General features: G+C 48.1%; 1 protein-coding gene across 1 annotated transcript in view; it reads left to right on the top strand.

Moving 5' to 3' along the window:
* The window catches only part of LOC308174817 (RING finger protein 145-like), a gene marked incomplete at both ends in the record, with an annotated part of 38039 nt that overhangs the window by 16145 nt on the left and 4394 nt on the right, over window positions 1-17500 (top strand). Inside the window, 5 exons of the mRNA XM_080549932.1 lie at window positions 3062-3460; window positions 5260-5515; window positions 10663-10689; window positions 13096-13269; window positions 13460-13705. Coding sequence (XP_080406058.1) covers window positions 3062-3460; window positions 5260-5515; window positions 10663-10689; window positions 13096-13269; window positions 13460-13705 — 1102 coding nt within the window. The remainder of the gene's footprint in view (window positions 1-3061; window positions 3461-5259; window positions 5516-10662; window positions 10690-13095; window positions 13270-13459; window positions 13706-17500) is intronic.

Here is a 17500-nt window from a genome sequence, read left to right as displayed (position 1 = left end):
TCTCGCTGGTTGGGAAGGCATTTCGTTTAGCTCGGGAGTATGACAATGGGAAGAACATAACTGTTTATTGAGAAACAATTGATAGGCAGTCTGGGATACGTATATAAAGAAATACCACAATGTCTAGATGTATAACATTTTATTGAACAGTAACAGTGCAAGCATGTAGGCTACGGGGAACAGGGATTTTGGTCAGTAGGTCCTTTGTACAGAGGGCGTTTCTCTCCGACAACGCGTTCCTAACCAGAAGTGCAAATAGTGATATAAAAACAAACACTTAACTTTCGGGGAAACTGCTAAAATAAAATAAATTAAATAAATTAAAAAAGAAAGCGACTATTAGCACCGCCGAATGACAACAAACGTATGAGTAATGAGTAAAACAATGTCACTTTTATAGTATGTTGTTTAACTTGCCGTTCGGTCGCCATGGCTCTGGTGTGTGTAGCAGCTTCAGCTAGCTGGCTGGAAACGTCTAGGGGTGCGTTCGTAAACACGCTCTGAGAGCGCCGGAGCGCACGCTGGCTTCGATGTCACAGAGCGACTGAGTCGTTCAATTGGACGAGAGGCGTTCCGCGAGTGCTGATCGGATTTCCAGAGCGTGTTTACGAACGCACCCAGCCAGCTTTAGCGAATTGTATTCAAAGGGAGTTATTTTCACCGGACAATATGTCCGACGACTTTTCAATTTGTCGGACTTCACCAAATTTTACCGGACAAAGACCGGTAATTGCCGGTTAACGGAAACCCAGCTACACACACCTACACACCAGGGTTTCCGTTAGAAAAAATTGCCGCCGGACATCGTGTCCGGGAAGATTTCGATTTACCGGACAAACGTGATATATTCCGGTCATCATATTAAAATATAATAATAATAAAAAAAAATCAAAATCATATTTTTTTTCCCCAAATCTAATATAGCTGTTTGTCGCGGTGATTACTGTTGTGTAGCGGCCTATATATGCCATTTAATGTCTATTTCTCATCCGATACGATTAGATGCGAGCTATATAATATATAATAATATAACATGATTCGCATGCGCGCTATGCCATTATGTCCAGCGCTGAACGGGCGCCTCACTGGGAACTGAACAGACAGCATCGATCAATGAACGGACTCCACATTACGTTAACTGAAGTTTGTTAAATTGTTTGGGATTAATGTGAGTTTTCTATTTTCTCTTTCCAGTTTTACCCTTTTTTTATCAATAAAACAACGTCATTTCTATAACCAGGTCTCGCTGGTTGGGAAGGCATTTCGTTTAGCTGCCTGTCAAATCATACTTAATCGGACTCGGGAGTATGACAATGAGGAGAACATAACTGTTTATTGAGAAACAATAGGCAGGCTGGGATACGTATATAAAGAAATACCACAATGTCTAGATGTATAACATTTTATTGAACAGTGCAAGCATGTAGGCTTCTGGCGTGACATCGTACCCCTAACGTTCTTAGGCTTGTTTGAAAAGCTTAGACTGAAAGTTAGTGCCCTGGTCAGATTGTATAACAAGAGGAAGACCGAATGTGGAAAAAAACGTTGTTAAAGCTTTCACCACTGAGCTGGCTGATATGTTACGCAACGGAACAGCTTCGGGAAAACGAGTAGCAGCGCACATAATAGTGAGCAAATACTGACTTCCACTTTTAGTCCTAGGCAAAGGTCCAACACAATCAATTATTACACGTTCAAATGGCTCCCCTATAGCAGGAATGGGATGCAATGGTGCGGGTGGAATGGATTGATTAGGCTTACCCGCCATCTGACAAGTATGGCAACAGCGGCAGTGCTTGGCAACATCCGCCTTCAGTCCGGGCCAAAAGAAATGTTTCAATATCAGCTGATAAGTTTTAGTTATACCTAAATGTCCTGACCACTGGCTCTCATGTGCTACAGATAACACCTGTTGTCTATAACCCACAGGCACAACCACTTGTTTTACAGTATTCCACTCACAACCATTTGCATTAGGAGGAGACCATTTACGCATTAATATCCCATCGTTAAGGAAATAAACTACGTTGCCCCCTATTTCAGATTCCTCACTAGCTGCATGTAAAAAACATTTGTTTAATGACTGATCAGCTACTTGAGCGACACGCAATCGCTCGCCGGTTACAGGCAGAGATAGGCTGTCAGCGGATGGTATGGTAGGACTCGGGGAGGATGGTAACTCTACCACTTTCTCCCTGGGAGAAGCTGAAACAATCGGGTTCTCATCCCTTTCAGAAAAGGCTTGCATAATCACACTATCACAGAGAGAAACATCGCTATCCTCCTCTCTGCCTCGACTCGATTGTGCACGAGTTATAGCGCACACCGGAAACAACCGCTGTTTCGCATAGGCAGCCTACACATTAGGAGTCATCATCATGCCGGTGTCAAATCATATCATAATAAAATAAATACATAGCCTATATATTCGTCTTTTTGAAAATAGAAGGAATCAGAATGTGAACTTTAGCGAATTGTATTCAAATTGTGCTTAGAGGGAATTATTTTCACCGGACATTTATGTCCGACGAGTTTTCAATTTGTCGGACTTCAACAAATTTTACCGGACAAAGACCGGTAATTACCGGTTAACGGAAACCCTGCTACACACACCTCATCATCATCATCTCCTCCTCTGTCCTCACCTCCCTGCAGGTACACACACCTGATATACAGCCTGTTATACTGTCTCCCCCCGTCTCCTGCCCCCCCCCCTCCAGAACAGCCTGACGTTGTAGGAGATGCTTTTATGCCCTTTTAGTTACTGATGTTTTTGTTATTTATTGTTTTCTCTCTCCCCTCCTCCCCTCCTCTCCCCTCCTCCTCTCCTCTCCCCTCCCCTCCCCTCCTCTCCCCTCCCCTCCCCTCCCCTCCTCTCCCCTCCCCTCCCCTCCCCTCCCCTCCTCTCCCCTCCCCTCCTCTCCCCTCCCCTCCCCTCCTCTCCCCTCCCCTCCCCTCCCCTCCCCTCCTCTCCCCTCCCCTCCCCTCCCCTCCCCTCCTCTCCCCTCCCCTCCTCTCCCCTCCCCTCCCCCCCCCCCCCCCTAACCCTAACCCCCCCCAGGTCCTGGGCACCCTGCTGATCTACGTCCTGTTCATGGTGGAGGAGTTCCGTTTCCGTGGTGACGGTCGTAGCGAGACGGGGGAGGAGGGCGGGGGCGGGGGGGACACCAACATGGATGACGTCATCTACCTGGTGAACGGGGCGTACCGCGCCCTGGAGTTCCTGGTTGCGCTGGGCGTGGTGGGGTACGGGGGGGCGGAGGCGGTGCGGGGGGAGTGGTCTCTGGTGGGCGTGGCCATCCTGCTGCTGCACGCCTACTACAACGTGCTGCTGCGCGCGCAGCTGGGCTGGCGGAGCTTCCTGCTGCGGAGGGACGCCGCCCGCAAGGTGCAACAGCTGCCCCCCGCGACCCCGCTGCAGCTCCGAGACCACCAGGACATCTGCAGCATCTGTTACCAGGTGAGGGGGGGGGGGCTGTGTCTGCTGTGAGGGGGGGGGGGGGGCTGTATCTGCTGACAGTGCTGAGGTTTTGGTTCTAACCACAGTAGTGAGACGGCATTAGTAAAGGTTGTAAACCATCTCAGGCTTATCATAGATGCTGCTGGTGTATCAGCTCTGGTCTTGTTAGATTTGAGTGCTGCTTTTCATACAGTAGATCACACTATTCTAATACATCGTTTAGAAAACTGTGTCGGTCTCTCAGGACTTGTATTAGAGGGGTTTAAATCTTATCTAGCTGGTAGGCATTTCTCTGTTGTCCTGGGAGACTCTGTTTGTGATAATGTTGACATCACATGTGGGGTCCCTCAGGGGTCTATTCTGGGTCCCTTGCTCTTCTCCCTGTACATGATCCCATTAGGTGGAATCATCAGAAAACATGGTGTACATTTCCATAGTTATGCTGATGATACTCAGCTGTACATATCAGTATTGCCTGATAATTCACATGCACTCAGCTCGCTGGAGAATTGTCTCCGAGATATACAACTTTGGATGTCCAACAATGTTCTACAACTAAATCAGGACAAAACTGAGATTCTTGTCATTGGACCCAAACCACAAATTGTCGAATACGATGGGAACCGTGCTTTCAAACTGCAAACATGAAGCTAAGAATTTAGGTGTGATTATAGATTCTGACTTAAGCTTTGAGCCTCACATCAAATCTATCACTAGAAATGCTTTTTATCATCTACGGAATATTGCAAAAGTTAGACATTCTCTCCGGCAAGCTGATGCAGAAGTGTTAATGCATGCTTTTGTTATTACACGTTTGGACTATTGTAACAGTCTCCTTTCTGGTCTTCTGAAGAAAGCTATTGGCCAGCTGCAATTAGTCCAAAATGCAGCAGCAAGAGTTTTAACAAAAACAAGCAGACAAGCTCATATAACTCCTTTTTTAGAGACTCTACACTGGCTTCCTGTTAAGTTCAGAATAGATTTCAAGATCCTTCTGCTTGTTTATAAAGCACTGGCACAGCAACAGAATATCTGAAAGACCTTCTGCTAGCTAGCATATCAGCCCAATAGAGCTCTCAGGTTTTTTTGCTAGCATATCAGCCCAATAGAGCTCTCAGGTCTTCTGCTAGCATATCAGCCCAATAGAGCTCTCAGGTCTTCTGCTAGCATATCAGCCCAATAGAGCTCTCAGGTCTTCTGCTAGCATATCAGCCCAATAGAGCTCTCAGGTCTTCTGCTAGCATATCAGCCCAATAGAGCTCTCAGGTCTTCTGCTAGCATATCAGCCCAATAGAGCTCTCAGGTCTTCTGCTAGCATATCAGCCCAATAGAGCTCTCAGGTCTTCTGCTAGCATATCAGCCCAATAGAGCTCTCAGGTCTTCTGCTAGCATATCAGCCCAATAGAGCTCTCAGGTCTTCTGACGCTGGTTTTCTCTGTGTACCACATGTACAAAAGAAGAGGTTTCGTGAGGCTGCATTCTCATTTTATGCTCCAGATTGTGTCTCACTGCCAGTTTACATTAGTGATGCAACCTCAGCACATAATATGTTCAAGTCAAGACTAAAAACCCATCTTTTTAATATTGCCTTTAAATGACTAAATAATTAAATTAAGATGATAAAAACCCATCTGCTGTATATGCTACCAGGTGAGGGGGGGGGGACATCTTCTGCGTCTGCTAGCAGGTGAACATTTTCAGTGCTGTTTTCACCCCCTGTAACCCCTCTGTCTCTCTGCTGCCCTCTACAGGACATGTCCAGTGCTGTAACCCCTCTGTCTCTCTGCTGCCCTCTACAGGACATGTCCAGTGCCGTCGTCACGCCCTGTCAGCACTTCTTCCACGCCGGGTGTTTGAGGCGGTGGCTCTACGTGCAGGCGAGCTGCCCTCTCTGCCACGGACGTCTGAAGAGCCAATCACAGGCCCCCCCTCCCCCCGGCCCCCCGCCACCCAATCACCACGCCGCGGGGGAGGGGCAGGGGGAGGAGCCGGCAGGGAGAGTCGCCGTTGACGACCAGGAGAAGGACATTTCTGACCCGGCCGTCTCAGAGCGAGGCCCCTCCCCCTCCCCACCAAGCCCCTCCCCCTCCCCACCAAGCCCCTCCCCCTCCCCACCAAGCCCCGCCCCCTCCCCACCAAGCCCCGCCCCCTCAGACAGAGACAGCCCCCCCCCCCCGCCACGCCAGGACACGCCCTCCACAACATGTGACCAACAGACTCCTCCCCCCTGCAGCCTCTGAGCCTTGACACACTCACATTGTCACACACACACTCACATTGTCACACACACTCACATTGTCACACACACTCACACTCACACACACACTCACATTGTCACACACACACTCACATTGTCACACACACACACACACACACACACACACACACTCACATTGTCACACACACTCACACTCACACACACACACTCACATTGTCACACACACACTCACATTGTCACACACACACTCACATTGTCACACACACTCTCACACTCACACTCACACACACACACACACACACACACACTCACATTGTCACACACACACACACACACTCATCTGTCAGGACCCCCACCCCCCCCCTCCTGACCCTGACCCTGATCTCTGTGTTATGATGCCATTTGCACTAATATCATTGTTACTATAGCAACACTCCAAAGCACCCCCCCCCCTCCCCGCCTATATAAATGTGTGTATATATCCAGTACGTTCATGTATACGAGTATAGACACATGACACATATATGTGTGGTGGCCTGGGAAAACCCTTCACATGGTGGCATTTTGACATTTTCATTTTTTTATATTTCCATAAATTAGAAGTTCTCAGCTATGCATAACTGGTTGAATGACTGAGATAGCCCTTTATTTTAAAAAGTTATGAGCATTTTAATGTATCATGTCAAAAAAAGTGAAAGATGAGAAATGCTGCCCCCATGCTGCCCCCGACTCCTTTCTCCTCCGGGTCGGGGGAGGAGCCTATGCAGATCGGCCGGTCTCGTTTGTCTGCTTGTGATGCAGACAAACTACCCACCACAAAAACATACAAATAAGTACTTTCTCTTTTGTTTTCTTAAAATGTTTATTCACCATAATGTAGTATGGAGTTCAAAGTACTAGAATACCACATAATATCAAAATCGCCAAAATCGCGATTTCCATCTATATTTGCTCTTTGCCACAAACGAACACCAGCGACATCCGACGGGTTTTCCCAGGCCACCACACATACATCCGACGGGTTTTCCCAGGCCACCACACATACATCCGACGGGTTTTCCCAGGCCACCACACATACATCCGACGGGTTTTCCCAGGCCACCACACATATATATGAAGAGGACTTTTATACAGGAGGCCACTCAGTGTTGGGGGCGGCCCCGCCCGTGTGACGAGGCCTGTGGCTTGCGTGACCCCTGGCGCCCCCCGGTGGGCAGAGGGTGAACAGCCACGGCCTGGGAGGGAGGGACCGCTCCACCCACCCTGGACAGTATTACTATTGGTATGGTTTTTTGGGGGTGGGGCCCCCCCCCCCTCATTGTCGCAGTTTTGAGAATGAATACAAACTGCCTCAGATGCTCCTTTTTAATGAGTTAGCAGAGAGTTAATAAAGAGTTAGCAGAGTTAGCAGAGAGTTAATAAAGAGTTAGCAGAGTTAGTAGAGAGTTAATAAAGAGTTAGCAGAGTTAGTAGAGAGTTAATAAAGAGTTAGCAGAGTTAGTAGAGAGTTAATAAAGAGTTAGCAGAGTTAGCAGAGAGTTAATAAAGAGTTAGCAGAGTTAGTAGAGAGTTAATAAAGAGTTAGCAGAGTTAGCAGAGAGTTAATAAAGAGTTAGCAGAGTTAGTAGAGAGTTAATAAAGAGTTAGCAGAGTTAGCAGAGAGTTAATAAAGAGTTAGCAGAGTTAGCAGAGAGTTAATAAAGAGTTAGCAGTTAGCAGAGGTGGTGGAGTTCACGTTGGGAGAGGCTCGGATGTGAATCACCATTTCTTCTTCTTTTAGCGTTTGAAATGAGTTCTCCTTTTATGGGCTGTTCCCATCCTTGTTTCTGATTGGTTTACTGTTCTTCTTCTTCTTCTTCTTCTTCTTCTTCTCTGGTGTGTAAGCGATGCTGTGAGGCCTTCCCAGTGGGGCCTGGTTTGCTATTTTGAAATAAATAAACTGAAATAAATAAACAAATGTCTGGGACCATCCAACCAGCTGTCTGTCTGCCTGCCTGCCTGCCTGCCTGTCTGTCTGTCTGTCTGCATGTCTGTCTGTCTGCATGTCTGTCTGTCTGCATGTCTGCCTGCCTGTCTGCCTGCCTGCCTGTCTGTCTGTCTGCATGTCTGTCTGTCTGCATGTCTGTCTGTCTGCATGTCTGCCTGCCTGCCTGTCTGTCTGTCTGTCTGTCTGCCTGTCTGTCTGCCTGTCTGCCTGTCTGTCTGCCTGCCTGTCTGTCTGTCTGTCTGCCTGTCTGCCTGTCTGTCTGTCTGTCTGCCTGCCTGTCTGTCTGTCTGCCTGCCTGTCTGCCTGCCTGTCTGCCTGTCTGTCTGCCTGTCTGCCTGCCTGTCTGCCTGTCTGTCTGCCTGTCTGTCTGCATGTCTGTCTGTCTGTCTGCATGTCTGTCTGCATGTCTGTCTGTCTCTGTATATATAGAGGAGGTTTCACTGTGTTGATACATATGATACACATGATGCCACTCAGCCAATGGAATCTGTGCATTCTGATAACCAGTCAGTGAGATGGGACACACGCACACGCGCACGCACGCACGCACGCACGCACACACACACACACACACACACACACACACACACACACTCACACACACACACACACACACACACACACACAGGGGAAAGACGAAACGATAGTGGATGTAATAGTGAGAGGTGAAAGGTGGACAGAGAACAGCTCTTAATGCAGAATGGACAGACTCTTACATGACTCTTACAGACAGACTCTTACAGACAGACTCTTACAGACAGACTCTTACAGACAGACTCTTACATGACTCTTACAGACAGACTCTTACAGACAGACTCTTACAGACAGACTCTTACATACAGACTCTTACAGACAGACTCTTACAGACAGACTCTTACAGACAGACTCTTACAGACAGACTCTTACATGACAGACTCTTACATGACAGACTCTTACAGACAGACTCTTACAGACAGACTCTTACAGACAGACTCTTACATGACTCTTACAGACAGACTCTTACATGACTCTTACAGACAGACTCTTACAGACAGACTCTTACAGACAGACTCTTACATGACAGACTCTTACATGACTCTTACAGACAGACTCTTACAGACAGACTCTTACATGACTCTTACAGACAGACTCTTACAGACAGACTCTTACAGACAGACTCTTACAGACAGACTCTTACATGACTCTTACAGACAGACTCTTACAGACAGACTCTTACATGACTCTTACAGACAGACTCTTACAGACAGACTCTTACAGTCAGACTCTTACAGACAGACTCTTACAGACAGACTCTTACATGACTCTTACAGACAGACTCTTACAGACAGACTCTTACAGACAGACTCTTACAGACAGACTCTTACATACAGACTCTTACAGACAGACTCTTACAGACAGACTCTTACAGACAGACTCTTATAGACAGACTCTTACATGACTCTTACAGACAGACTCTTACAGACTGACTCTTACAGACAGACTCTTACAGTCAGACTCTTACAGACAGACTCTTACAGACAGACTCTTACAGACTGACTCTTACAGACAGACTCTTACAGACAGACTCTTACAGACAGACTCTTACAGACAGACTCTTACATGACTCTTACAGACAGACTCTTACAGACAGACTCTTACATGACTCTTACAGACAGACTCTTACAGACAGACTCTTACATGACTCTTACAGACAGACTCTTACATGACTCTTACAGACAGACTCTTACAGACAGACTCTTACATGACTCTTACAGACAGACTCTTACAGACAGACTCTTACAGACAGACTCTTACATGACTCTTACAGACAGACTCTTACAGACAGACTCTTACATACAGACTCTTACAGACAGACTCTTACATGACTCTTACAGACAGACTCTTACAGACAGACTCTTACAGACATACTCTTACAGACAGACTCTTACAGACAGACTCTTACAGACAGACTCTTACATGACTCTTACAGACAGACTCTTACAGACAGACTCTTACAGACTGACTCTTACAGACAGACTCTTACAGACAGACTCTTACATGACTCTTACAGACAGACTCTTACAGACAGACTCTTACAGACAGACTCTTACAGACAGACTCTTACATGACTCTTACAGACAGACTCTTACAGACAGACTCTTACAGACAGACTCTTACATGACTCTTACAGACAGACTCTTACAGACAGACTCTTACAGACAGACTCTTACATGACTCTTACAGACAGACTCTTACAGACAGACTCTTACAGACAGACTCTTACAGACAGACTCTTACAGACAGACTCTTACAGACAGACTCTTACAGACTGACTCTTACAGACAGACTCTTACAGACAGACTCTTACAGACAGACTCTTACAGACAGACTCTTACAGACTGACTCTTACAGACAGACTCTTACAGACAGACTCTTACATGACTCTTACAGACAGACTCTTACAGACAGACTCTTACAGACAGACTCTTACAGACAGACTCTTACAGACAGACTCTTACATGACTCTTACAGACAGACTCTTACATGACTCTTACAGACAGACTCTTACAGACAGACTCTTGCATGACTCTTACAGACAGACTCTTACAGACAGACTCTTACAGACTGACTCTTACAGACAGACTCTTACAGACAGACTCTTACAGACAGACTCTTACAGACAGACTCTTACAGACAGACTCTTATAGACAGACTCTTACAGACAGACTCTTACAGACAGACTCTTACAGACAGACTCTTATAGACAGACTCTTACAGACAGACTCTTACAGACAGACTCTTATAGACAGACTCTTACAGACAGACTCTTACAGACAGACTCTTACAGGCTGAGGGTTCTGTTCTAAAGGAGGCTGAGGGTTCTGTTCTAAAGGAGGCTGAGGGTTCTGTTCTAAAGGAGGCTGAGGGTTCTGTTCTAAAGGAGGCTGAGGGTTCTGTTCTGAGGGGGTGCACCCTGACACCTCCCCCCTCACACCCCTGACACCTCCCCCCTCACAGCCCTGACACCTCCCCCCTCACAGCCAGGTAACCTCCTAGTGATGCCACACCTGTACCTGCTCAGGACATGTCCTTCCTTAGTGATTTCCATGGCGCTATCATTCCCTCAGCACGACACAAAGTGATGGTTTGTAGCCTACAGCTTTAATATTGCCTTTAAATGACTAAATAATTAAATTAAGATGATAAAAACCCGTCCTTTTAATATTGCATTTAAGTCACAAAATAATTAAATTAATATTATACAATGATTAAAGCACTTTGAGCTGCGACGTTTGCAGGGAAAGCGCTATACAAATAACGTTATTCTTATTATTACAGGTGATGTAATGTATAGTATATGCTTCACTTGTGGTCAGCCGAGCCATCTTTGTATGTAGGGTAAAAAATGTCAAAGAGATGACTTGGGCAGATAGTGGGTTTGGAATGTAACAAGCCTTCTGATAGGCTGATGGCATAGAGGCAATAATGCCCAGTGAATCAGCAGTGTTAGGAGAGTAGAGAGTTATGGCAGATGTCTCCATTTGGCCAAAATATGACTTAGGCAATTATGCTATGAGGCTAACGATATGAGATGTTACATATCTTCTAGATACATATTTGCCGTAAGCACTTTTTCAATGAAGAATATTCCTGCTCTAAGAATAGCTACATGTATAAATGACTGCACACTTTAATATATGAAGTTAAGTAATTAACTGGCTAGTTCTCAGTGGTTTCAGTGGCCAGTCTTTAGCCTATAGTTTACATTTTCTAGTTTAGTGTCTAGTGTCGTGTTTCCAACGCAGCTGTCTTTCACCAAGTAAATAATAGAGCTACTGTTGTATGTATGTACTGTATGTATGAATGTATGAATGTTATGGAAGTGTATTGTCTGTATTTAAGTGTTTAAGATGAAAACATTGTTTGAAAGTATGCTATGAGGACCCCAGGAAGAATAGCTACTGCATATGTGCTGCATCTAATGGTGGATCCAAACAAACAAACAAACCTCAGACAGTAGTATTTCTACCTTCATAAATGATGGCTCGGACGTCGGCTTATAAAGCGAAAGCTTCTTTATATAAAGAATCAGTTGGCATAAACTTTCAAACAATAAACGAGCTATCGGATATTTAAGCAATAGCACACAGAGGGAGGCTGTTATACTGAATATCACACAGAGGGAGGCTGTTATACTGAATATCACACAGAGGGAGGCTGTTATACTGAATATCACACAGCGGGAGGCTGTTATACTGAATATCACACAGAGGGAGGCTGTTATACTGAATATCACACAGAGGGAGGCTGTTATACTGAATATCACACAGAGGGAGGCTGATATACTGAATATCACAGAGAGGGAGACTGTTATACTGAATATCACACAGAGGGAGTGTGTTATACTGAATATCACAGGAGAGGGAGGCTGTTATACTGAATATCACAGGAGAGGGAGTGTGTTATACTGAATATCACAGGAGAGGGAGTGTGTTATACTGAATATTACACAGAGGGAGGCTGTTATACTGGATATCACACAGAGGGAGGCTGTTATACTGGATATCACACAGAGGGAGGCTGTTATACTGAATATCACACAGAGGGAGTGTGTTATACTGAATATCACAGGAGAGGGAGTGTGTTATACTGAATATCACACAGAGGGAGTGTGTTATACTGAATATCACACAGAGGGAGTGTGTTATACTGAATATCACAGGAGAGGGAGTGTGTTATACTGGATATCACACAGAGGGAGGCTGTTATACTGAATATCACACAGAGGGAGTGTGTTATACTGAATATCACACAGAGGGAGGCTGTTATACTGAATATCACACAGAGGGAGGCTGTTATACTGGTTATCAGCACGGCTGTGATTGGGTCGTAGGTACGAGGCCGCAGGCCTTTTATACAACAGTTCTACAGCGCGATTTATTAGTTAACAGTAATAAGCCACAACAGATTATGATTTGTTTGTTCATTTAATCATTTATTTTGGCTCCACCAACAAAATGTGTACATTTTATCTGTACGTTTCAATTCATTGTGCAACCAGTGAAATATGACTCGGTTGACAGTCGCTTTGGTGGTGAACGTGTGAATGTGATTCAGATGAGTTGACACCAGAGAGGACATCGCTCCATCGTGTTCTGGGTGGTCTGATGGTCTCCAGGTCTCCAGTAACTCTTTAGCTTTCAGACAGCACCACCTGGTGGAGACAGAGGGTACTGCTTTCAGACCTGCAAAACACGTTTCTTGTTTAGATGTTTATGTTCCGCTACTCATTCATTATAAATCACAATTCAGATGGTAACCTCTCCTATGGTAACCTCTCCTATGGTAACTATGATAACCTCTCCTATGGTAACTATGATAACCTCTCCTATGGTAACTATGATAACCTCTCCTATGATAACTATGATAACCTCTCCTATGGTAACTAAGATAACCTCTCCTATGGTAACTATGATAACCTCTCCTATGGTAACCTCTCCTATGGTAACTATGATAACCTCTCCTATGGTAACTATGATAACCTCTCCTATGGTAACTATGATAACCTCTCCTATGGTAACTATGATAACCTCTCCTATGATAACTATGATAACCTCTCCTATGGTAACTAAGATAACCTCTCCTATGGTAACTATGATAACCTCTCCTATGGTAACCTCTCCTATGGTAACTATGATAACCTCTCCTATGGTAACTATGATAACCTCTCCTATGATAACTATGGTAACCTCTCCTATGGTAACTATGATAACCTCCTATGGTAACTATGATAACCTCTCCTATGGTAACTAAGATAACCTCTCCTATGGTAACTATGGTAACCTCTCCTATGGTAACCTCTCCTATGGTAACTATGATAACCTCTCCTATGGTAACTATGATAACCTCTCCTATGGTAACTATGATAACCTCTCCTATGGTAACCTCTCCTATGATAACCTCTCCTATGGTAACCTCTCCTATGATAACCTCTCCTATGGTAACCTCTCCTATGGTAACCTCTCCTATGATAACCTCTCCTATGGTAACCTCTCCTATGGTAACCTGTGTTAATAATAACAATAATAATAATTGTTATTAAATTAATAATAATAATTTAACTCAAATGTTATATTTGGAAATAAATCCATCTTTGTTTGAAACCAACACACTGATAGATAATCTGATAGATAACGATCGTTAATGTAGTCTAATTAACGGTCATTTAGTAGAACACCTGTGCGGCGGGGTGATACAAATAACGTTTCCGAACTTTTTGGGAGGGGTTTATATATATATATATATATATATATATATATATATATATATATATATATACCTTTGAACGCACCTGGTGAATATAGATGCCTCTGAGTTCTTTTACATTGTGAAGATATTATTTATATTAATTATTTTTATATTTCAAACTTCTGAACTCATCAACTTGTCATGCTCTAGGCCCGAGGCCTGCATGCTGTCTGAGAGCAGTACCCTCTGTCTCCACCAGGTGGTGCTGTCTGAGAGCAGTACCCTCTGTCTCCACCAGGTAGTGCTGTCTGAGAGCAGTACCCTCTGTCTCCACCAGGTAGTGCTGTCTGAGAGCAGTACCCTCTGTCTCCACCAGGTGGTGCTGTCTGAAAGCAGTACCCTCTGTCTCCACCAGGTGGTGATGTCTGAGAGCAGTACCCTCTGTCTCCACCAGGTGGTGCTGTCTGAGAGCAATACCCCTGTGTGGCCACCAGGTGGCGACGTCTCATTACTTTTGAACGAGTCAGAAGCCAGATGAATTATCCTCCGTGCTGCTGCCCCAGCGCAGCGCCCCAAATGTGTTGAATTGGGGGCAACGTCGGCCATCTTTACCGTAATGCATTTAATAGACGCATTGAAAAATAATTTAATGAGGGTTTTGGATGCTGCATCTGCTGTTTCCATGACGTACATACGCATCTTCACTGTTTACAAAAACTCTGATTGAATAATTACAGTTTCACAACTCCACCCTCCACCCTCCACCCTCCTCCCTCCACCCTCCACCCTCCTCCCTCCACCCTCTACCCTCCTCCCTCCTCCCTCCTCTACCCTCCACCCTCCTCCCTCCACCCTCTACCCTCCTCCCTCCACCCTCTACCCTCCTCCCTCCACCCTCCACCCTCCCTCCTCCCTCCACCCTCCACCCTCCTCCCTCCTCCCTCCTCCCTCTACCCTCCACCCTCCACCCTCCTCCCTCCACCCTCCACCCTCCCTCCTCCCTCCACCCTCCACCCTCCTCCCTCCTCCCTCCTCCCTCCACCCTCCACCCTCCACCCTCTACCCTCCTCCCTCTACCCTCCCCCTCCACCCTCCTCCCTCCTCCCTCTACCCTCCACCCTCCTCCCTCCTCCCTCCACCCTCTACCCTCCCTCCTCCCTCCACCCTCCACCCTCCTCCCTCCTCCCTCCTCCCTCTACCCTCCACCCTCCACCCTCCTCCACCCTCCCTCCTCCCTCCACCCTCCACCCTCCTCCCTCCTCCCTCCTCCCTCTACCCTCCACCCTCCACCCTCCTCCACCCTCCCTCCTCCCTCCTCCCTCTACCCTCTACCCTCCTCCCTCCACCCTCTACCCTCCACCCTCCTCCCTCCTCCCTCTACCCTCCTCCCTCTACCCTCCTCCCTCCTCCCTCCACCCTCCTCCCTCCACCCTCTACCCTCCTCCCTCCACCCTCCACCCTCCTCCCTCCACCCTCCACCCTCCTCCCTCCACCCTCCTCCCTCCACCCTCCACCCTCTACCCTCCACCCTCTACCCTCCACCCTCCACCCTCCTCCCTCCACCCTCTACCCTCCACCCTCCACCCTCTACCCTCCTCCACCCTCCACCCTCCACCCTCCACCCTCTACCCTCTACCCTCCTCCACCCTCCTCCCTCCACCCTCTACCCTCCTCCACCCTCCTCCCTCCACCCTCCTCCCTCCACCCTCCACCCTCTACCCTCCACCCTCTACCCTCCACCCTCCACCCTCCTCCCTCCACCCTCTACCCTCCACCCTCCACCCTCTACCCTCCTCCACCCTCCACCCTCCACCCTCCACCCTCTACCCTCTACCCTCCTCCACCCTCCTCCCTCCACCCTCTACCCTCCTCCACCCTCCTCCCTCCACCCTCCTCCCTCCTCCCTCCACCCTCCACCCTCCACCCTCCTCCCTCCTCCCTCTACCCTCCTCCCTCTACCCTCCTCCCTCCTCCCTCCACCCTCCTCCCTCCACCCTCTACCCTCCTCCCTCCACCCTCCACCCTCCTCCCTCCACCCTCCACCCTCCTCCCTCCACCCTCCTCCCTCCACCCTCCACCCTCTACCCTCTACCCTCCACCCTCTACCCTCCACCCTCCACCCTCTACCCTCCTCCACCCTCCACCCTCCACCCTCCACCCTCTACCCTCTACCCTCCTCCACCCTCCTCCCTCCACCCTCTACCCTCCTCCACCCTCCTCCCTCCACCCTCCTCCCTCCACCATCTACCCTCCTCCACCCTCCTCCCTCCACCCTCTACCCTCCTCCACCCTCCACCCTCCACCCTCCTCCCTCCACCCTCCACCCTCCACCCTCCTCCCTCCACCCTCCACCCTCCACCCTCCTCCCTCTACCCTCCTCCCTCCTCCCTCCACCCTCCACCCTCCTCCCTCCACCCTCCTCCCTCCACCCTCTACCCTCCTCCCTCCACCCTCCACCCTCCTCCCTCCACCCTCCTCCACCCTCCACCCTCCACCCTCCACCCTCCTCCCTCCACCCTCCTCCACCCTCCACCCTCCACCCTCCACCCTCCTCCCTCCTCCCTCCACCCTCCTCCCTCCACCCTCTACCCTCCACCCTCTACCCTCCTCCCTCCACCCTCCTCCCTCCACCCTCCACCCTCCACCCTCCACCCTCCACCCTCCTCCCTCCACCCTCCACCCTCTACCCTCCTCCCTCCACCCTCTACCCTCCTCCACCCTCCACCCTCCTCCCTCCACCCTCCACCCTCCTCCCTCCACCCTCCTCCACCCTCCACCCTCCACCCTCTACCCTCCTCCCTCCACCCTCCTCCCTCCACCCTCTACCCTCCACCCTCCTCCCTCCACCCTCCACCCTCCACCCTCTACCCTCTACCCTCCTCCACCCTCCTCCCTCCACCCTCCACCCTCCATCCTCCACCCTCCACCCTCCACCCTCTACCCTCCACCCTCTACCCCTAGTGACAGACACACACACAGACACACACACAGACACACACACACACACACACACTCTCTCTCTCTCTGTTGTAAAGGTGCCAGTGTACCAGTCATTGGTGTGATGTATTGATTGATTGATTGATTGATTGATTGATAGTGAATAATGTTATTGTGTTCAAATTCAAAACCAAACATATTCAGTCTGTGTTGGACTCAGTAGGGGGGGTGGGGTTCTTTAAATAAGTATACACCTCTGTGTGTGTGTGTGTGTGTGTGTGTGTGTGTGTGTCTGTCTGTCTGTGTGTGTGTGTGTGTGTGTGTGTGTGTGTGTGTGTTACTCCAGGGGGAATGTCCCTGTAATTCGTATTTGTAAGTCGCTTTGGATAAAAGCGTCTGCTAAATGGCAAAATTAATTAATTCAAATTATAAACACAATGCGGTTGTTTCGGCCCACGGCCACCAGAGGGCGCCACACACGCCTCGCCACTCCCCTGCGCGGCTCCGCTCAGCTGACTACAACCCTCGGAGAGAGAGAGGCCGCCAGCAGTACATTGATATATATTATTCACGACAAAAAACTTGTGAATTGTTTCACGAATTGTATTCAACAATCATGTAATTAGGATGTGGAGATGTGGAGATGTGGAGGTGTGGAGGTGAGGAGATG

The sequence above is a fragment of the Nansenia antarctica genome (genome assembly GCF_963989245.1).
Source record: "Nansenia antarctica genome assembly, chromosome: 20".
Lineage (NCBI taxonomy): Eukaryota > Metazoa > Chordata > Actinopteri > Argentiniformes > Microstomatidae > Nansenia > Nansenia antarctica.
The sequence above is the reverse complement of the archived record's forward strand: the minus strand, read 5'-3'. Positions and strand labels throughout refer to the sequence as shown.